At 41.8% G+C, this 22,506-nt stretch overlaps 1 protein-coding gene across 2 annotated transcripts; it reads left to right on the top strand.

Moving 5' to 3' along the window:
• Nucleotides 1-4,689: 4,689 nt before the first annotated feature.
• On the top strand, nucleotides 4,690-22,381 carry LOC146648304 (integrin alpha-6-like). 2 transcript variants are annotated; one of them, XM_085388459.1, is made up of 26 exons: nucleotides 4,690-4,952; nucleotides 10,910-11,037; nucleotides 11,148-11,227; nucleotides 15,218-15,482; nucleotides 15,629-15,760; nucleotides 15,878-16,091; nucleotides 16,198-16,391; nucleotides 16,496-16,593; nucleotides 17,005-17,129; nucleotides 17,211-17,306; nucleotides 17,408-17,469; nucleotides 17,597-17,763; nucleotides 17,847-17,990; nucleotides 18,074-18,183; nucleotides 18,346-18,502; nucleotides 18,590-18,664; nucleotides 18,783-18,862; nucleotides 19,024-19,098; nucleotides 19,188-19,290; nucleotides 19,422-19,592; nucleotides 19,715-19,816; nucleotides 19,920-20,030; nucleotides 20,454-20,549; nucleotides 20,675-20,800; nucleotides 20,972-21,056; nucleotides 21,597-21,734. In XM_085388459.1, the coding sequence occupies exons 1-25, from the start codon at nucleotides 4,777-4,779 to the stop codon at nucleotides 21,038-21,040; spliced, it is 3,156 nt and encodes a 1,051-aa protein (XP_085244585.1). In that variant the 5' UTR covers nucleotides 4,690-4,776; the 3' UTR covers nucleotides 21,041-21,056; nucleotides 21,597-21,734. The 2 variants fall into 2 exon arrangements, with proteins under 2 accessions (XP_085244585.1, XP_085244584.1); XM_085388458.1 differs by lacking the exon at nucleotides 20,972-21,056 and having other exon boundaries at nucleotides 21,597-22,381.
• Nucleotides 22,382-22,506: the final 125 nt, after the last annotated feature.

Raw genomic sequence — 22,506 nt, 5'->3', positions numbered from 1 at the left:
ACATAAAAATGAGATTGTCACCCCTTGAGCTAAAATTCATCCACATATGTTACCTAAACTACTGTGCAAAAGTCTTCAGCCAGCCCTCATTTCTTTATATTTGCTTCAAAGGAGCCAGACTTGATCTTGAGAAGCAGTTCTCCAGACTTTTTGAAGATTTTCAAGTTTTGATTTTATTTGTTTACTGACCTATTGCTGCCCTTTTGCATAACTCAAGCATAGACAACTAACTCAAGGGATGAATCTGAGTTGCATCTACAAATAACAGACAACATAGCAAAGAACAAATGTGAAATTGTATCTGCAGGGAAAAAACCTACTGTTCACTAAAGCCTCATCAGGAGTGGTTTCAATAAAAGGAGGTCAAGAAGCCAGTGTTAAGTTAGAAGGAGAAAAGCACAGGTATGTGTAATCTACACTGGGAATGCATGTATGCATGTCTGGAAGTGGATATATCTTTACCATGGAACACTAGGCACTGGACCTTAACATTATTAAAGCAGTGTGTGATTATCTTGACAGAAAAGTCATCAACATCCAAAGAAAAGCTTTGAATGTCCTTCAAGAAGTCTGGAAAACACTATAAATTTTATCTATTGTCCTGAAAAGAGACTTAATTCCTTATTTTTGTATATGTATTTAAAAATCACCAAGGACAAACTACATTAATTATTATAAAATTGTCTCTATAGAGTATGTGTGTCACACGTTATATTATGCATGAAAGTAAACTGGAGTTGCCAGACTGACACAGGGAGGGTTTCCAATTGATTGATTTAAGGTGGAAAGCTTTCTCTTATGACCTCTGCACTGTTTCATTGTGAGGAATTCTTCCTGGCTTTTCAACAGAGTAGAAAAAAAATATATGAAAGAACCGATTTTGTGCTCTTGAGCCACAGTTAAGTGGCTTGATTTGGGCTTGATCTGCGTGGCTTCTGTGTGTCTCGTTGTCCTTCCTGTGTCTAAACATCCAAAGCATGCTGTCAAAATAAGAGCAAGAGTGCAGTGTTATGTGTCTGTGTGTAGATGGTATGTATCGCCTGAGGCGGCTCCAAAAGGTCTTTGATAAATGGCCTCTGTCTGTGTCTGTTGTCTTCTCAGATGCACACTCCCACATAGGCATTATTCCCCAAAACACACTGGGAGCTCAATGCCCTGCACAATGCTCTCTCACAATGCCTCACAATGCTCAGAGAAACCGGTTATAGAGCTTAAAGCAATGGCCTTTCAGCTGTGAGTGCATGGGCCTCACTGGGAGGTGTGGACAAATTTGGGTAAGGATGGAAAGGCTTGAAAGGAGAGCAAGCTTCCCATTTCTTTATAACTCAGGGAAGAAAAAAATCCACTAACCAAATTACCCACATTTTCATTTACTTCAATCTACAGATGGTATTTAAATGAAGGTGTTCTGTCTTAACCAGAAAACTGACCCACTCAGGTTGCCCAACATTTTTGAAGCACACCTGGACTCATCAATGCACAGCTACAGCCATATTACATTACATCCCCTGCAGGACTGGGACATGACGTGTTGCTTATTTGGGAGAAAAATGCACAAAGGAGAGGCCGCTAGCACGTTGCAACTGCACTTACAACAATTACTTCTTATTGACTGTAATCAATACACTCATTGAGAGAGATCAAGGATCTGTTACAACCTATACTGTGAGTGTGTCTTCATCTCATAAGATATGCTAAGAAATTTGATCAATGCTATGAATAAAAGAGGCCAGTTAGAATGCAGATTATTCATTTGCACTTACAATATCATTTTCCTGCTTGCATTAAGCAGGTTAAGGATATTTACAGCCTTATGCACTCAGTGAAAGTACAGAGAGTCGGTGTGCTGCAGTTATGAAAGATCTGCGGGTTGGTGTGATTGTGAAACCGATGTGTGTGCGTTTCTCAGTATCCCTAGGCTACATGTTTCTACAACACTCATCGCTCTTAGTTCAGTGTGCTACACCCACAGGTGCAGCTTAAGAAGTTTGGGGTGTGGCTTGGACAAGTTCAGGTGCTGCATTTGGACTTGCGTGTGCCAGAAGTTTGCTATCACTGCCATTTTTCTCCTCTGGCACCCGGGGGAAGGGTTTTCCTGTTGTAACACCGAACATGCTGTCCCGTACACATGACTAAGATCTTAATTGTGGGTGTAGATCATTAAGAAAATATGCTATGTGTGTGAGCATATGAATTGTTTTTATAGAAAATATCCACATTATTGTAATTGTTGAGGAAGAAAATCACTGACTGTTTAATGTTAGCAGCAAATAAACTGAATTTCAAAGATGTTAAATTAATTCATCATTTGAAGATGGATGCACTGGTGAGATTGTACAGGACTTGTGCCTCTCTACTGTCAGGACAGTTTGTCACAAGATTTATGCACAAATGTTACAATAGACGAAATGTGTGAGCTACACACCGGCCACTTCATTAGGCACATCTTGCTGGTACCGCATTGGACTGCTTTTGTTGTCAGGACTGCATTAATTCTGCATGGCACAGATTCAACAGGATGCTGGATACAATCCCCAGAGACTTTGTCCATACTGACACGATAGCATCACACAGTGGCTGCAGATTGTCAGCTGCACATCCATGGTGAGAATCTCCTGCTCCACCTTGGTTATGTCTTTCTATAGGTTAAAAGCACTCAGGGCATTTTACTCTGACCTCTGGTATCAACAAAGGTTTTCACCCAGAGAACTGCTGCTCACTGGACTCCTTTTTTTTGTACCATTCTCTGTAAACTCTACAGATTGTTGTGCAGGAAAGTAGATCTGAATTACACAGACTAGCTTGTCTGACTCCGACAATCAAGACACATTCAAAGTCGCTTAAATCACCTTTCTTCTACATTCTGACTCTTGGTTTGAACTGCAGCAGGAGTTGCATTAGTTACTGTGATTGGCTGATTAGATAATTGTATTAAAGAGCTGAACGGGTGTACCCAGTGGAGAGACCAGTGACTGTAGGACAGTAAAGGAGAAAAAGAAACAGCATGTAGTGAAATATCGTTAGCTTCATAGCATAAGTGCCTAAGTCATTGACTTAGTCAAATGACTTAGGCACTTATGCTATGAAGCTAACGATATGTGAAGTAAAGAAAAATTATAATAAAGTCTTTATGAATTTTCAGCAATTGCAAAGTAAGACCGAAGGAGAACAGAAGTGGAATGAAAACATAAAAACACGAGAAGTAATGAGAACTGCCACATATAAACACAAACACACTTTAAACCTGAAGGTTCAAGGCAAGGGTGAACTAAGCTAACTGACGCTGCTTGGCTCCACACACTCCCGCCCTTATCAGTGATAAGGCTGACTGTTGTATCCGACCATCTGCAGTCATAAATTGCTGACGGTTGCCCAGTTGGCATGCTCACCTTAAAAGCTCTACTGTACCAAGACAAAGACACATATATAAAGTTGGAAGGCGGTTGGCCACATGATTTAAAGATTCCACTAGATTAAGAATGAGATTTTGACGTGATAATATTATCAGCTGCCAAACATGTGACTGACTGAGAGAAAAAGAATGTTTTTAAACGTTGATTGAATTACCGTAGTCTCCTCTAACATTGGAACATCAAAAAAGTGCACCTTATGTTTACTAAACCCCCCCAAAATTAGGCTTTATAATGTTGAACGATCCGATCATCAATCAATTTTTCCCATTAACAAAGACTTAAATAAACAATGTAACTGTACAGGAATCACATTCTTCTTCTGCCCTTTCTCCTTTCTGCACTCCATTCCTCCATTATTTGTGCCTTTTATAGTACAGTATTTGGGCAGTTTCTTTCTCCCTCTCCCTCCCCGTCTGCCCTCTTTCAGCAGACAAAGCCGTCGTTGTCTGCGGATATGCTGCGTTGCGAGGACAAGCTTTGGGTCACCGTCTCATGGAATGCCTTGAAAATCATCAGGTGACAGAGTCTACTAATGTGTGGGTCTGTGCCCGCTGCAGTCTCTGGCTCCTTTTGACTCATCTAATGATTCATTACAGAGGACACAGGCCCCAGGGTGATACCATCTGATCAACAGTGCCAGAAAGATTGTAAATTTAAATTGTGGATTGTTGTTGTAGTAGAGGCCTGCATATTTCTCTTTCTTCTCTTCCTGCGCTCCAACACTGTATGTTTCTCACATGCTGTTCTCTCTTCTCATCTGTCTCCCACTCCCTTGTCATTGTGTTGCCATTGTCTAGACTGTGCAACCAGTGCCAAGAGGGGGAATCAGTATCTACTTATAGCAGCATGTTTCACTCTTCCTCTCTCCCAAAGCTGCTGACTCTTTCTTAATTAAATGGATGCTTGAAGTCGGTAGGCTCAGGCACAATTTGCTCTTATGTCACCGGATATCTTGACGATCTTTTCCCACTTGTGGGATTTTATGATGTATTTTGTTTTTGGTCGTTTCCAGGGGAGCTCACCAGCAGGCCTTATAATAGTGTTATACAGCCATTTTTTCTTGCCATAAATGCGTTTTTAGGCAGACTCAGGCATTAGTGACCCAGTTAGATTACAGCATTGATCTACTGGAAACTAACAACAGACTAATGTTTCCATCAGAGTTACATTTTGGCATGTAAACTGCATTTGAAGCAATCTGAGGTGTGGTAGGATGGGGTGGGATGTGTGGGTGCATGAGAGGTAGGAGGAGCGGCTAACAAGTGGACAGCAGTCAGTCCTCCAGCAGCAGCCCTCAGTCGCACTCTGCACCTCCTGCACTAAGGAGTCCCTTTTCAGTAGTTCGAGGAAGCTTCGCGTTTTCATGGAGGGCTGGATCACCTGTGGACTTTGGCTAATCGCCTTTCTCTCTAGCTGTGGGCTGCTCTCGGCTTTCAACTTGGACACCGACAATGTCCAGCGGAAGACCGGAGACCCCGGGAGCCTGTTCGGCTTCTCTCTCGCCATGCACCGGCAGCTCCTTCCGCAGGAAAAGAGAATGTAAGTGTCAGAGTTTTGCTTTTAAAGGATAAAATGTCCGGAGGCTGTTAATGGAATTGTTTTTTTCCTTGAAAGACACCTCAGTGTGTTTAAAATGAACTCCAGTATACATATAATTATACATATACATATAATTAAATTATTACTGCACAATACACACTTTAGACGGCTGGAAGAAAAAAAAAAATCCGCCTAAAACTACTTTTGGGAGCCGCAGACCGCAAGTGAGTTACCTCAGCAGCACCGCAAGTAGGCCTGTACGTGATCAGGTCAGGTCAGGTTTGTCAGGTACGACACATTTCCACCAACAGCTTCTTCTCCTTCTTCTTTAGGCCACACGAGCTCTTATAAGTTTAACTCGATGCCCGTCTTTCTTGTTAATATTTCCTTCTTTCAGGTTACTTATTTGTGAGTTTTCATTGGAGCTAGAAGGCAACTCTTTGTGCGCTTGCACGCGGCGCGCGTTCACATTCCTCCTTTCTTGTTGACTTCAACCGGGACCCAGCCTTGACTTTTTTGGGGGGGCAAAACATCTCAGTGAATCACTGTTGGTATTTTCTTGGGCACTATTTCAGAGGGGACTGTCACCCTGCATAAAGAACAAGTGCCATCAAGTGGTCACTGATTGGAACAGCCTGATTATAAACTGACCTCAGGGCAGATAACTTAAGACTTTTTCCCCCTCCGGCAGACTGAAGGTTCATGTCCTGCTTTATTTTAAACTGCACGGTAGTCTCAGCAATTCTTAGTAATTCATTGATATTTAATTTACATTTTATTTACAAAGACATTTCACAATCACATCTGACCCAGATGGATTAATTGATTACTTCACTTTTATATCTGCCTTGATTCTAGTACGAATGAAGATGTTACACATTACCAGCATTAATGTACTTCCTAGCTAAACAGACAACCAGGTTACACATGGAAATCTGCCCTGTCGGAAAAAAGCGTCTCTGTTAGAATTTGTGTCTCTTCTGTAGCTACTTACATGTACTTACATGCTTCACTATATGCAACACTATATGGTTTGACCATTTCAGTCATGCGATATGTTGTTCAGGTTGTATTATGTAATCTAGAGTATCCGAGTGAAAGTTGTCACATTTTAACTTTTAACTGTACATTACGAGCGGTGCAGACAGCACAAGTGCCTCCAGTAGAGACTAAGATGTAATCATGGGAATAATATGTGTAAAGTGCATCTATTAACTGGCTTTTTCCACACAAAAAATCAATATTCAGGCATTCCTATGTTTTGCATAGATAAAGTAAAATTATGGTTTAAGTTGAGTTAACTTGTATTTGCTTAATTATTAACCCCAACCTCACAACACCACTGTACGCCCAGCAGTGATTAAAACCCCTAGTTTTATACCTTCTCCACAGCTGTTAAATACACAGTTTAAACTTTACACACTCCTGCTACTGCTGCACCTTCACACACACACACACACACACACACACACACACACACACACACACACACACACACACACACACACACACACACACACACACACACACACAGTGCCAGTTTCTGTCTTAGCTCCAGGCTAAATGAAAGACACATGGTGATCTGCACGAGACTGAAGCTATAAGCTATCACAAAGTCAGCTTCAGGTTAAATACAAGAAAACAGAAAAGTCTGTTAAAAAAGGGGAAAAAATACTTGTATGTAGGAATAACGTAGAATGAACTTTTAGTGGAGGCGTCAGATGCTCCAGTGTTGGATGCTTAGGTAGTTGTAACTATTTTTCGACTGCTCTGTGAGAGGGAAAAGAAAACCTTTGAAGCAAAACCATAAATTAAAATATGCTGACTTCTAACTATCAGGTGCACGTGTTGTGATATGTGTGTGTGTGTTGGAGTATAAAGCCATGTCTGTTTTTTGCAAGTAACTGTTAGAGAAGTGTGCGCTCACTGTGGATGCTGTATCTGTGTGTCTGCACTTGCATTCGTGTCCCGACAGTGGATGTGTGTGCACATGTGAGTGCCTGTTTGGTGGGTTTTAATGGTGCTGATGCATGCTGTGGCTGAGCAGTGAGGCGTTGCCTTGTTGTCAGTCATTTGGAAAACTGTCAGAGAGCTCAGTGTGCTGCTTGCTTTATACATTCCTGACCTGGGGCAAAATAGGGATGGATGGATAGATAGATAGATAGATAGATAGATAGATAGATAGATAGATAGATAGATAGATAGATAGATAGATAGATAGATAAATAGATAGATAGATAGATAGATAGATAGATAGATAGATAGATAGATTGATTGATTGATTGATTGATTGATTGATTCAATAGTTCAATAACATCCATTCCAGAAAACTGTGTGCTAATGTGTTTTTAGTGTCTCTGTACCTGTGTACCTCCATGTTTGTCTCCTCTGGGTGTGCACTATTAGTCACAGTTCTTTGCAGGCCATGCATGCCAACTTGTATTCAGACTTATTTCACAGTGTTTGTGCCCTACAGGTATCAGTGTTGCAAGTTCCTGCAGGAGAGGGCAGGACCTGAATATGCATGTGCGCACACATCTGTATGTGTGTATGTGTGTAGCATTCCATGCTTCTTCATAATTGCCAGATGGAGCTGTCTATATAATAAAGTCAAGAGGGAAAGCACAAAATACATAAGTGGAGAGACGAGGGAGAAGGAGGAGACCAAGTGAGAGTTTAGGGTATTTTAAGAGGTCGGATCGAGTGTGAGAAATGTGTGGGAGAAAGTAAATGCATATGTGTGTGTATTTCTGTGGGATTTGTGAAATAATATGACTCTGGAGAGATGGAAACATGGAACAAGAAGAGTAAAGAATTTAGAAACAGGCTGTGAGTTTCAGTAGTTTCAGTGATATTGACAGTATCTTGCTGTCAGTGTCTTTTTAATACCAAATCAACTCAGTGTATTAGTGTATGTGGGCTGTGTATTGCGTAAAGAACACATATGAGAGCCAGATTCCCCTGAGGATAGTTTTGGTTATCCAACATCAAAGAGAAAGGAGGGGAAGCTGAAGAAAAGAAAGAGGTAATGGCTGAAAAACGCTGAGAGGAACACAAATCAGGTGTACATCTGGGCACCAAATACAAGCATTTTTCAGCCAGTAAGATTCAGTGAACTCGATGCTGGCAGAAAGATGGAGAGAGAAGTTGGGCAACATGTCATGAACCTCTGTATCTGAAGGCCATTTGGAAGTAAATGCCTGTAGTTGATAGGGCGCCACTGACTGTTACTAGGCAACGGGTTGTGTCTTAAGCCGGCAGCCAGTTCACTGCTGTAAAAAGAAAAAGAAAAGGAAAAGACACACCTCTCCCGATGGGACGTCTCTCCAGTGGCTTTTCTAAACTATCTGTTGCGATACACAGGACGAGCTGATCTGTGTGTTTAACTGCTGCCTCTATGCGTGCGACCGTCAATGCACAGCTGGACCCAAACACACACACACTCTCTCTTTTTAGTTGTCTTAGTTCTTCCTGTGGTCTACGTCGTACGTCGGGCCTTCCGCCGCTGGTGGTAAATGATTAGATTAACAGCCGGGTCACTGTCAGCGAAGCCGCACATCAGCTGTATCACACTTCCTGACACATCGTGTCATGTGACAAAAAGGTTTTAATGTGCAGCAATAAAAATAATTCCTATTCTTTGCTAAATGTTTTTGTGTTTTAGAAATTGCGCAGTAGACTAACGTCACTTTCAGCTCCCAACAAACCCATTATTGTTAGTTGGATTTACTCCAAAGAAAATCAGCTGATTGAGTATATATATATATATATATATATATATATATATATATATATATATATATATATATATACCGTGCAGGGGCCTGTCCTTCCAGGAACCATCATGGAAGGACAGGCCCCTGCACGGTATGTACCACCGGCAGATAGAGGAGGTGGCTGATATCCAGAAATCCTACCAGTGGCTGGACAAAGCTGGACTGAAAGACAGCACAGAAGCACTAATCATGGCAGCACAAGAACAAGCTCTGAGCACAAGATCCATAGAGGCTGGGGTCTATCACACCAGGCAAGACCCCAGGTGCAGGCTGTGTAAAGATGCCCCAGAGACAATCCAGCACATAACAGCAGGGTGCAAGATGCTAGCAGGCAAGGCATACATGGAACGCCATAACCAAGTGGCCGGCATAGTGTACAGGAACATCTGTGCCGAGTATAACCTGGAAGTCCCGAGGTCAAAATGGGAGATGCCCCCAAGGGTGGTGGAGAATGACCGAGCTAAGATCCTGTGGGACTTCCAGATACAGACGGACAAAATGGTGGTGGCTAACCAACCGGACATAGTGGTGGTAGACAAACAGAAGAAGATGGCCGTAGTGATCGATGTAGCGGTTCCGAATGACAGCAATATCAGGAAGAAGGAACACGAGAAGCTGGAGAAATACCAAGGGCTCAGAGAAGAGCTCGAGAGGATGTGGAGGGTGAAGGTAACGGTGGTCCCCGTGGTAATCGGAGCACTAGGTGCGGTGACTCCCAAGCTAGGCGAGTGGCTCCAGCAGATCCCGGGAACAACATCGGAGATCTCTGTCCAGAAGAGCGCAGTCCTGGGAACAGCTAAGATACTGCGCAGGACCCTCAAGCTCCCAGGCCTCTGGTAGAGGACCCGAGCTTGAAGGATAAACCGCCCGCAGGGGCGTGCTGGGTGCTTTTTTTTTTTTTTTTATATATATATATATATATATATATATATATAGAGAGAGAGAGAGAGAGAGAGATTTTTTAAAATCTCCTATTCATTGATATTACTTCTTGTGTCCCAGAGGATACTGGGAGCGGATATGCATCCACTGGAATTCACTGTTAGCCTACCGGTTCTCTTTTTGAGGTGATGACTCACTAAAATTGAGCTCATTGCAAGAATTTTAGTGTGATAACATGTTTTCTGTTTTTTGCATACTGAGCTTGGAGCTGGAGAGTTGACTCCAGACTTTGTGGTATGAACCGTCAAGTGTCATTCACGTCCCCTTATAATTTAAAAAAGGCTGGATGGGACACTTAATGGGTGGATAACAGCAAAAATTATAGTGTTCTGGTTTCTGAAACAAGGCCAAACCAATCCAGTGGTTGAAACAGGATAAACAAAGTGTACTTGTCCGTCGTGCAAAAGGAGCCTACGGAAGAGAAATTTACTCCAAATGTACGTGACTATTTGGACATCTATCTGCCATTTTTTGTATGCCATAAATAGTTGTGATTACCCATCACCCTTGCTGGAGTTAGTATTCATCATGATTTATACTGCCTCAGTAGGCTGGCTGTTTAGTTTGATATCTACCATTTTCGGTGTCTGTACAGCTGATATGATGGTTTCATAAAGCCTCAGCTTTTTACTCTGCTATATGTTTCAGGATGGTGTTTGTATCTGAGGATGCTTTGTATTTCAGCTAAAATGGCTTTTCTTTATTTTATCTGTGGATGACAGTTTGCCGGACGACCTTAACTCTGAAGGTCAGCGATCAGACCAAGCAAGCTGGATAAAGACGGATCATTGTACTGGCAGTGCTTTACTCTCTCCCTTGAAAACCCGTGTAGAGTTTAATTTCAACGGATGACATTGTTGACTTGATTCACTTTGTAGGAAACCCTGATATCTGGAGGCCCATCATCGATGGCTGGGTGTGGCATTTGCCCTTTTTTTGGACCACAAAGGCAGAGTCTGTGTATATGTGTGTGTGTGCAATCATCCTCAGCAGGCGACCTGAAAGGATTCTTTGACTCAGTTTGACTGTTCACTGTGAGGACATGGAACATCAGTTTTGTGGCGGATGTGCATATGTGTTTGTGAGTCTGTGTGTATGTGTGAGTATCAGTGGAATGTGTGATCATTTTCTGTGCAAGTGAAAGAAATGCCAGATTGTACCTCATGCTAATAAATGTATGTCAGAACAGTGTTTGATTGTAGTGCGTATGGGCCCGATTCATACATGCATCTGTTGCAGGCTGCTGGTTGGTGCCCCGAGAGCAAAAGCTTTGAGCCGTCAAAAATCTGCCGTGACAGGAGGGCTCTACAATTGTGACATGAGCACCACAACCAGTGACTGCAGCAGGGTTATCTTTGATAATGACGGTGAGACATTAGCTGACATTTGAGCATTTTTACTTAATATGAATTTGGTCATTTTAAACATTAAGTCGAGTTGCAATGTCTTCTCTGTGCCTGTTTTTATCCCTGCGTAGAGAATAAGGCCACAGAGGACAAAGAAAATCAGTGGATGGGAGTGACAGTCAAAAGTCAGGGACCAGGAGGCCAGGTTGTGGTAAGGTTTTTTTTTTGTATCTGAACACAAATTTAACTAGAAAAATTTGCATTTCCTGCGAAAATGCTGTGTGGATGCCTTACGCTGAAGATGTATGGTGAAAAAAGCTGAAAAAGTTGAGAAAAAAAACAAAAACAAAACATTGCCCTGAGCAGGATTCGAACCTGGCCCTCCTGGTCTAAAGGTAGCTATTTAGCTCACTGAGCCAACCTCTTTCTCACAAAGAAGAGGTGGAGAGATTGACAATTGTGCTGAAATGAGCAGAAGCTGCTCAGAATTGTGCTGATAAGAGGTGGAAAGGATGAAAATTTTACAGAAGAGGTGAATGAGCAGAATTTCTGCTGAAAAGAGGTTTTTTCTGAAAACAGCAGAAAAAACTTAAAATTTTGCTGAAAAGAGTTCAATCAGCAGAATTTCTGCTGAAAAGAGTTCAATGAGTAGAATTCTGCTGAAAAGAGGTGTTTGCTGAAAACAGCTGAAAAAGCTGGTATTTTTGCTGAAAAGTGGTGAAAAAACTTAAAATTCTGCTGAAAAGAGGTGAAAAAGCTGAAATTTGTGTTGAAAAGAGTTAAAAAAGTTTAACTGTTGACTGAAAGAAATGTTGCCATAAGCGGGATTTGAACCCGGGCCTCCCAGTCTGTGAACGGACGCTCATCTCACTGAGCTAAAACACAGGTCAAGCCGGCAAGGAAAACTAGAAAAAATTGCATTTCCTGCGAAAATGCTGTGTGGATGCCTTACGCTGAAGATTTCTGCTGAAAAAAGCAGAAAAAGTTGAAAAAACAAAAAACATTGCCCTGAGCGAGATTCGAACCTGGCCTTTCTGATCTATAGGCGGCGTCTCACCTTACTGGACCAAACTGATTCTTACAAAGAAGAGGTGGAGAGACTGACAATTCTGGTGAAATTAGCAGAAGCTGCTTAGTATTGTGCTAATAAGAGGTGAAAAGGCTAAACATTTAGCAGAAAAGAGGTGAATCAGAAGAAGTTCTGCTGAAAAGAGGTAAAGAAGCAAAAAGATGAGTTGAAAAGAGGTGTAGAAGTGCTTGCTGAAGATGGCTGTATGTGTAATGACACACTGGAGAGTGTCAAGAAAGCAGAGCGCATGCAAGCAGGGAACATGTGTAGCAACTGTCACAGGTAGGATTCGAAACTCTGCCCCCGGGTCTCACGGCAGCTGCCCTACCCTCTGAGCCAAATGAGTTCTGGTCTCAAGCAAATATATGATGAGAGAGAAAATGTGCACTGTGGAGCAGAAGCTCAAATTAGCAGAAAAGAGGTGAAGAGGAAGAACTTTGTTGTGAAATGAGGTAAAGAAACTGAAATTTGTGCTTAAAACAAGTGAAAAAGCTGAACTCTGAAATCCTGCTAAAACAGTAGTAGAGGCTGATATTTTTCAGCTACTCACTGAGCCAAACTGGTTCTCACGTAACTGAAAAAAGGTGGAAAAGCTTAAAATTCTAATGAAAACAGCAGAAGAGGCTAAGTGCACTGTGGAGCAGGAGCTCTAATTAGCAGAAAAGAGGTGAAGAGGAATAATTTCTGCTGAAAAGAGGTAAAGAAGCAAAAAGCCGAGTTGAAAAGAAGTGCTTGCTGAAGATGGCTGTATGTGTAATGACACACTGGAGAGTGTCAAGAAAGCAGAGCGCATGCAAGCAGTGAACATGTGTAGCAGCTGTCACAGGTAGGATTCGAACCTCTGCCACCGGGTCTCACGACAGATGCCCTACCCTCTGAGCCAAATGAGTTCTGGTCACAAGCAAAGATATGATGAGAGGGAAAATGTGCACTGTGGAGCAGCAGCTCAAATTAGCAGAAAAGAGGTGAAGAGGAAGAACTTTGTTGTGAAATGAGGTAAAGAAACTGAAATTTGTGCTTAAAACAAGTGAAAAAGCTGAACTCTGAAATCCTGCTAAAACAGCAGAAGAGGCTGATATTTTTCAGCTACTCATTGAGCCAAACTGGTTCTCACGTAACTGAAAAAAGGTGGAAAAGCTTAAAATTCTAATGAAAACAGCAGAAGAGGCTGAGTGCACTGTGGAACAGAAGCTCAAATTAGCAGAAAAGAGGTGAAAACAGCAGAAGAGGGTGAGATTTGTGCTGATAAGAGGTGAAACTGCGGAACCAATCAGAGGTACTGCTTCTGTCTGCTTCATCAGGCTGTGTACTTGTATGTATTTCTGCCATAGACTGTTAACCAGAATCTGAGGTCCATATTAGAAAAGCTGCTAAAATCATTAAACTTTGCAGAATTGTAATAAATTATCAATATGAATTACCGGTCTGTGATAGTGTATAAATTTGTAGTTAAAAAAAAAACATGTGGGCCAAGGTGGAATCGAACCCACGACCTCTGGTCTGAAGAGCGGTGTCATTACCAATCGCGCCACCTCTAAGGGGGCGGGCGCTTTGAAAAAAAGGGTGATGAGGAGTCAGAATTAGATCGCGGTGAGACGCGAAAAACGCCGTTTTTTGGAGTTACAAAACGTCGTGTAACTCAAAAACTAGGTGGGATAGAAGCATAATTCTTGCACTGGGTGAATCAGCGGACTTTGGTGTACTTTGACTGCGATTTACATAGCTCTTTGTATCTCCGTCGCGGAGATATGACGAGAGAAGAAACGGCTTCATTTTCGGAATTTGAAAAATGAGAGGAGGACAGATTTCCACCCCTCAAACAAGTCTAACTCATCTCAGAACGGTAATAGGTGAGAAAATAATTCTTGAATTGTGAGTGTCAGGAGTGTCTGAAGATATACAGGGACAAGCCTCATGTCTTAACTTTGCTTCGTTAAGGAGATATGACGATTTGAAAATGCCTTCAGTTTCAGTATTTCAGCTCTGAGTTTCACAACCTCCCCATAGACTTTGAATGGGGAGTTTTTAGACCATGTGTCACTTCGAGGCAAATTGTGAAAAAAACGTAACTCTCACAATAATTATAGTGACACTGTCTTAAAGCCAGCAAAAATACCTACGTTTTGATGTATAATTTGTGGAAGTTGAGTGGAAATTGAGCGAGTAGCAAGGAGTTGTTCAGACATGAAGAGAAAATTCAGAACGGACGAGTGTGCAGTGGGAGTTAATTGCATAGCAACCATAGCAACACATGTATTTTCTGAAAAATCACAAAGTTGTAACTGAAAACTTAAAGAGTCATTACATGAAAACGGTAACAGATATGAAAAAGCTGAATCACACAGGAATAGCCCAATCATCTGAGAACGTTTTAAAGTTTGAATGGAGTTTCTAGGTGAAAGTATGAGGAAGTAGTTAAGTTTCAAAGACAAGCAAGTTTTAGCAGAATTGTAGAAGTTTCCCATTCATTTCAATGGGACAAATTAAAGGAAAAAAGTGTAATATTTTAAAAAGTATAATAGTAATAAGTACCAAAAGATATAGCAGTCGAAAGCAGAAATAGCAGAACAGTTTAGAGTTTGAATGGTAAAAATCGGCTGAAAACTGAGGGAGTAGTTAAGCGGCAAAGAAACGGAGCAACTAGAATAATAAAGGATAAAGAATAAAGAGAAACAGGATCTCAATAGTGTGGATGCCTACGGCATCCACCCAATCAGTGAGGCCACTGATAATATGGCAGAAATAGGCAAAAAATATTGCAAAAAAAATTCAATATCTCAAAAAGTATAGAAGTTATGAGCACCAAAAGATATAGCACCCATTAGCAGAAATAGCAGAATTTTTTAAAGGTTGAACGGAGAAAATCGGCTGAAAACTGAAGGAGTAGTTAACGTCCAAAAAACGTACGGAAGCAACTAGAATAATAAAGAATAAAGAGAAACAGGAACTCAATTGTGTGGATGCCTATGGCATCCACACAATTAAAACTCATTATTACTGTTTAGTTGTTCAAACAGATGGTTATTAATGTAACGACAAATTGATATTGTCAAAAAAATAACCGTCGTCTCTCCAACAAAGCACACCTTAGTCTCATTCACTGCACTTAACTGTGTCTGCTTCCCCTGGCAGACCTGTGCTCATCGCTACCAGCGCCGGGCCAATGTGGGCTTAGAGTTGTTGGAATCTCGTGACATAATTGGCCGCTGCTACGTGCTGAGTCAGTCATTAAAAACGAACTCAAATGAGAATGGAGAAGGAGGTGGATGGTATTTTTGTGACCAGAGGCCCAGAGGCCACGAGATGTTTGGTTCCTGCCAGCAGGGCCTCTCTGCTACATTCGACAAGGACTACCACTACATCATCTTTGGGGCTCCTGGAGCTTACAACTGGAAAGGTAGTGTGCATGCATATGTTTACTGTGAAATGTAATAAATCTACTTTGTATGAATTTTTTTCCCCAGCTATCAGAATAGAGGAATGTGCTTGTGAGGATTATTTCAGTCAATACTTACAAGCCTCCCCTCTGCTTTCGTCTTGAAGGTATAGTACGCGTGGAGCAGAAAAATGACTCTTTCATAGAAAGGGGCATCTTTGATGATGGTCCATATGAGGCAGGAGACGAGAACCAAAAGAACCCTGACCTGGTCCCTGTTCCTGCCAGTAGCTACCTGGGTAAAAACTATAACCTGACTGTGATTCCAGTAATTCGCTTTATACAGAGACATATTTTCTAGCACTTCATGGTTCTTTGATTATTTAAGGAATCGCTTCTTTGTCTCTTTGTGTCAGGCTTCTCCCTGGACTCAGGTAAACATTTGACTAAGAAAGGCCAGCTAACAGTGGTGGCTGGAGCTCCCAGAGCAAACCACAGTGGAGCGGTGGTACTGCTAAAGACAGGTGGCCAAACAAGCAACATATTAGTTGAAGAGTTCTCACTAGAAGGCGAGGGGTTGGCTTCATCTTTTGGCTACGATCTTACGGTGCTGGACCTCAACAAGGATGGGTGAGTGATGCCGGATGATACAAACAGCAACCTGCAACTTCTGCACCGTCGCTGTTGCTACTGTGGCTTTATTCTAATGAATGTGCAATGCTGTTTTCTTTATTAGCTGGGAGGACATTGTGGTGGGGGCACCACAGTACTTTGAGAAGGATGGAGATATTGGAGGAGCTGTCTACGTCTACATCAACAACGCTGGAAAGTGGAACAAAGTAACACCCACCAGAATAGATGGACCCTTGGACTCAATGTTTGGCCTGGCTGTAGAAAACCTGGGAGACATCAATCTGGATCGTTATGATGGTGAGCATGCAATAGTTCTGCATATACACGTATACTGTGGTCTGCTAGTCAGTCTTGACATCAGCAGAAATACATAACCACCCTGTTGTTGTTCTCCATGCCAGATTTTGCAGTGGGAGCTCCTTATGATGATAAGGGCAAAGGGAAGGTTTACATCTACTATGGATCAGCTACAGGACAAATCTCTCCAAAAGCCTCACAGGTACACAATAAACACCTGATTTCTATCTTTCTACTCTCCTGTTATGCCTGTTAGTTGTGGCAGAAAAGTGCTGCCAAGCTGCCAAGTGCTCAACAAAGGGGAATAGTCATGTTATTTTGAATAGGCGCCATAAAATGACACGTGCTTTGGCTTGGCATTATGAATTCGCTGCCCCGAATTCACATTTTTATACACAGATTTGAGCCGGCACTCTGGACTTCTTGGAGAAGTCATGAAGCATAACATTCAACCAATAAAACACGATTTTCTGTTCTGGAATTGAAGTAAATAACTATAATTTAGCATCTTAATTAGAATAATATTTTTTTAAAAGATAGCGTGCTTTTAGTATCTGGATGTATGCTGTACAATACGTGGCTTTGATGACGGTATGTGTTCCTCCTCCGTCAGGTGCTGCCTGGTCCTTCAGGAGTGAAACTGTTTGGCTACTCTTTGGCGGGAAACATGGACTTGGATTACAACTCCTACCCTGACCTGGCTGTCGGATCCCTCTCAGACTCTGTCTTCGTCTACAAGTGCGTGAGCTGGCGCATGGATCACATTGTGTTATCTCTCGTCCTGTTTACTTAAAAGCTCACCGAGTCGTCTCTTCATAGAGCCCGTCCGGTTATTGACATCCAGAAGAAAATCACAATCACACCAAAGGAAATTGACCTCCTCAAAAACAACTGTGAAAACAATAGCAAGTTCTGGTGCGTGTACCCAATCTGTTATTGAATTTCTAAACTTCTTCAACACTGAGCTGTAAAACTGTGCTCTGTCTGACTGTACATAAATTGGATTGTGTCCCCAGCTTGACTATTAAAGCGTGCTTCTCCTACTCTGCCAATCCTGTGAGTTATGCTCCAAAACTGGGTAGGTTGAGGCACAATTTTTTTTCTCCTTAGTTTGCAACAATCTTCATTATTGCATTTTCTCCCCTTATTATCATAGCAATACTTCACTTTCACTTACAATGTATTTCTTTCTCTGTTGCATCCAGAGGTCAAATACACCCTTGCGGCAGACACTGAAAACAGGAAGAATAATCTTAAAACTAGGGCGGCCTTCATTAACTCCTCCCCTGGCAGTAGCCATGAATCCTCAGGGACCATCACTTTGGACACGAAAGGAGTGGAACAGTGCATTGAACGACAACTCGCCTTGCAGGTATCGAAGGTTTCTGCATTCTCTCGCGATCCAAGTTAACTGCCGGTGGCGCGTAATGCTTTGTTTATGTTGTCGTGCTTCAGGAAAATATTCGAGACAAGCTACGCGGGATCCCCATTGATGTGTCTGTGGAAATCATTGGTGGCAGACGTAAACGCAGACAGAGCTCAGGTCCTGGGCTGCAGCCGGTCCTGGATGCTAAAGCGTCACAGCCAACTCGATCAGTGGTGTGTGTGCCCATCTTATTCAGTTTATGTGATGTCTCCTCCTATTCTGTGTTATTTCTTAAATGTGAAAATGTCGTTTGCAGGTGGAGTTCATGAAGACCGGTTGTGGGTCTGACAATGTGTGTCAGAGCAATCTGAAGATGGAATATAACTATGGCCACTGGAACGATGAAAAATTCATTCCATTACCAAAGTAAGATTATAAAAACACTTTTCTTTCTCTCGTTTTCTTCTTTTTTAAAATTTAATTTAAAATGCTCATCCTGAGATGCGTTCGCACACTGTTTCCCTGCACCGAGCTGTGAAAGATGTGCACACTTCATCAAACGGGCTCACGATTTGTGTGTGTTTGAAGGGAGAATGGTGTGCCGGTGCTCTCACTCAGTAACCAGAAGGAAATCGCCTTAGAGGTCAGCGTGAGCAATGCAGGTGGGGATGATGCGTACGAAGCCTCCATGATCGCTTCTTTTCCTAGCTCCTTAACCTACTCTGCAACCCGCTTGCTTAATAAAGTAAGTGTGTCTGATACTCTCTCTCTCTCTCTCTCACATACACAGACACCCACTTTAGTTCTGATTTGGACTTATTATTGATTTCAGGTAAACTGCCAAGCCAATAGAAATGGTTCTCTGGTCGATTGTGATCTTGGAAATCCCTTTGAAAAGGGAGAAATGGTGAGCGAAAAATCACAGTTTGGCACCAACTAATTCACCTCCACATGTATAAATATTAACACTTAATAAAATAATAATAAGAGCACGGAATAAAATATGGATCTCTGTATGTTTATAGACCACCTTCTACATTATTTTGGGTACAGCTGGCATATCTTTCAACACCTCTGAAGTAGAGGTTAATCTTCAACTGAAAACGTAAGTACATCCGAGCTTGTAATCCTGCAGCCCCAACTGCTAAATAACACTGGTTGCACCTGCAAATGCAATAGCTACACTACTGGAATATAACAAACTTAGTTTATGTATGTTAGAATAAAATTTGTAGTTTGATATCTGTGTAAATATTGTTTCAACAGAACTAGCATGCAGCAATTAGTGCCGGTCAAAGCAAAGGCAAAGGTGGCCATTGAGTTACAACTCTCTGTGTCAGGGTAAGAAACATGCATATACATAAATGTGCAGGAAACACATAGATGTGCACTGACTCATGCTGGCTACTGTGTATTTTTTCTCTCTGCAGACAAGCCACGCCATCTCAGGTCTACTTTACGGGAGATGTCAAAGGCGAGACGGCCATTAAAACTGAAAGTGACATTGGCAGTGCCATCACACATCACTTCAGAGTGAGTACAGGAAAAGCAACTAGATCGTTCATTTATTTTCCTGAATTTATCGTTAATCCAACAATTTTGTGTTCTGAACGGGGCGAGTAAGAACATTTCAACTTAAATTGTACTACTTCCTGTTTTTACAGATAATCAACTTGGGAAGGCCTTTGACTGATTTTGGGACCGCCACTCTCACCATTGACTGGCCAAAGGAGACAGCGGATGGAAAGTGGCTGCTTTACCTGATGAAAATCACTACCATGGGAGGGGATCAGATAGAGTGCACACCTAAAAGTGAGATTAATCCTCTTAAAAAGGTAAAACGCCACGTTAATGTGTCATCGCCATCCTCCCATGAAAGAATTTATAAATGTATTTTATTTTGACAAGATGTTGAGTTAATGGCAATAAACTAAATACATTTCTTTTCTTATTTCAGGAAGAAGTTAACACAAGAAAGAGGAGAGAAGTCTCAGGAACACAGGGGAGTGATGAGGGCACTATTTTACGCTTAATTGAGAGCAAGAAATCAAAAACTCTGGTAATGCAACCTTTTGTTTGTTCTAGACTATTACATTATTTTATGCACCTTTCAGCCAGCTGAACGGGCATTTGGCAGTAACTTTGTACTCCCTTGTCAACAGTCTTGTGACGATGGGGCAAAATGTGTGAAGATAAGGTGCCCTCTGCGGAGCCTGGACAGTAATGCAGCCATCAGTCTTCACTCTCGCCTTTGGAATAGCACCTTCATCGAGGTAAGTGGTTGTACTCAGTTGTTATCTCTGGATTTGAAAAAAGGAAACCCCAAATGTTTTTCAATGGCAACAGTGTAATCTATATTCGGTATTTAATCTCAAAAATAACAGTTGAATTATGATAACATGGGTTGATACAACTGTTATTGTTGACCTCAAGACTGCAGTTTTTTACTAAAGGGCCCAAACCATCACACCACCAGCTGCCTGACAGCGTTACAGTGTTAACTGTCAATATTACATCCCCCAAAAAGTTCAGTCTTCCAGCTGTTACTGACTTAATGTGGGAGGTTTTTTTCCCCTGCTGGTGGAAATTTAGACATAAAGAAATAACATATGGGTTTCAGGGGTTAAAGCATCTTTATTGACATGAATCTCTACTTTTGTATTTCCTTTGATTTGATTCACCTTTTCTTCAAACAGGATTATTCCAAGTTACATCATGTGGAGGTGATAGTCAACGCTGCTCTGCACCTTGATAACGTAAAGAACACCGTTCGGATGAACGCTAATACGCAGGTAATTGAACATAGCGGCAGATTTTACACAGTTCTGTGCACCCTCTAAACATAAAGCCTGAGTTTTTGTACAGTATACAGAGAACACTATGACATCACGTTTTGCCACTTCGCTGTGTTCCCTAGGTGAGACTGACGGCCTTCCCAGAGAGGCGTGAGGCTCGGTATGGGGGAGTGCCGTGGTGGATCATCGTGCTGTCCATCCTGTTCGGGCTACTGTTGCTGGCCCTGCTGGCTTTCCTTCTTTGGAAGGTAGGGCTAGAGGAGAACAGACCCTATCCCAGTAGTCCTACGTTTTACTGATAAAGCCTTCAGGCTTAAATCTGTGAACGTCTAGCAGTCTGTGAAGCACCTTGTACAGAACAACTGTCACTATTTATTATAGCGATTGCACATATTTTCTAATAATTTGCCTCTCCTCAGTGTGGAGTCTTTGGGAAAAAGAATAAAGAGGACCCATCAGACAAAGAGAGACTGACACCAAATGCATAAAAAAAAGAGACAGAGGGTAAAATTACCCAGCCTATCATGACTGAGTGAAACCTTTTTTGTCTTGCTCCTCCTTGCTGCAAAAGTGCTGCTTTCTGGTACTAGGCAGGCTGTGGGCAATTCTCACACTGTGACGTGCCATTTAAGAAAACAAAAACAAAGTGTGTATTACTACATGCATGGCCAGGGGAGGTGATGGCTGATAAGCAACGACTGTTTCTTAAAGCTCTGAGGAGGACTCGGGGTAACTTCTGCATCTCTTTGATTTCATCCCCTTTTCTGTCTCCAGTTTGTTTTCTTGCTGTTACACCTGCACTCACACGGTCTGAAGGTTTCTTTCACTCTACATTTAAAAACGGGGGACACTGAACACCTTTTCTTCCTGTATAGAGGAGCGCAGATGGCTCATCTACGCCTCTTATGGGATTAATTGCATTTTGGCACCTGTGAAAGAGACCGATGACAAACATCTCAAACCGCTTGGCTTTCTCTGAACGTCTTTAAATGGCCTCGTTCTCAAACCGAATACTGAGTTTTGTTTTCCCTCTTTTCTCTGCAGTGTGGCTTTTTTAAACGTGCCAAATACGAAGATAAGGTTCCCAGTTACAACGCAGTTCGGATCAAACGGGAGGAGAGGGTGATAAATTCTGGAAATGCTAACTGGGAAAACCTGGAAAGGAAACCCTGGATGACAACCTGGCATGACAATGAACACTATTCTTAACAGCCAATGAAAAACCACAGATTTACCGTCGCTTACGGATGAACTCCAGTTTCATAAATTTCCTGCTGCCTTGCCTTTGTACAGTGAGGACTGTAAATAATCAAATGTGTTTTAAAAAAAAAAAAATACAGGATCAAACATTACGCTTCAGGGGCTGATTTGATGTTTAATAAGTCTTCATGAATCACTGGAACGAGATGTGCTGTGTGGGACATGGTCCAGCACCACAACCGTCGGAGCTTTGGTGCTTGTGTTGTGGAAATTCAGTGTTGGGGTTAAAATGTTTCTGAATGTATTGGACAATTTTTTTGTACGTTTTGGAAAAAGTTCGTATTTATTCTCACAAGGAGTATCTTCCGTTACACGCTCTACAGACCAAAGAATCATGCAGTGCAAACAAGTGACTTCTTTTTCCTTTTTTAAAAACTAAAGCTGTATTAGCTTCCCATATTTTTTAAATCTACCACACATCTGCCTTTAAAGTGCCTCCGACTGACAGATACTGCAGTTTCTCTACAGTTTGAGAACTTGGGCTGTAGATATCCACTGTACAATTCATCTTTTGAAATTACTACATTGTAACAAAATAGCCCGACAGCAAACAAATAAACTTTTTTTTTTTTTTTTTAAATATCCGTGTTCCCTGGGTGTGATTACACTGAATGAGCATTAGCAACAACAAGATGCTGAAAGCATTATTTATTAAGACATAAAAAACCCAACATGTACAGCAAATACTTGAGTG

Source organism: Rhamphochromis longiceps, linkage group LG18 (assembly GCF_057381845.1).
Source record: "Rhamphochromis longiceps isolate RC_006_pf linkage group LG18, R_longiceps_female_GT1.1, whole genome shotgun sequence".
Taxonomy (NCBI): Eukaryota; Metazoa; Chordata; class Actinopteri; order Cichliformes; family Cichlidae; genus Rhamphochromis; species Rhamphochromis longiceps.
This window is presented reverse-complemented; position numbering and strand designations above follow the sequence as displayed.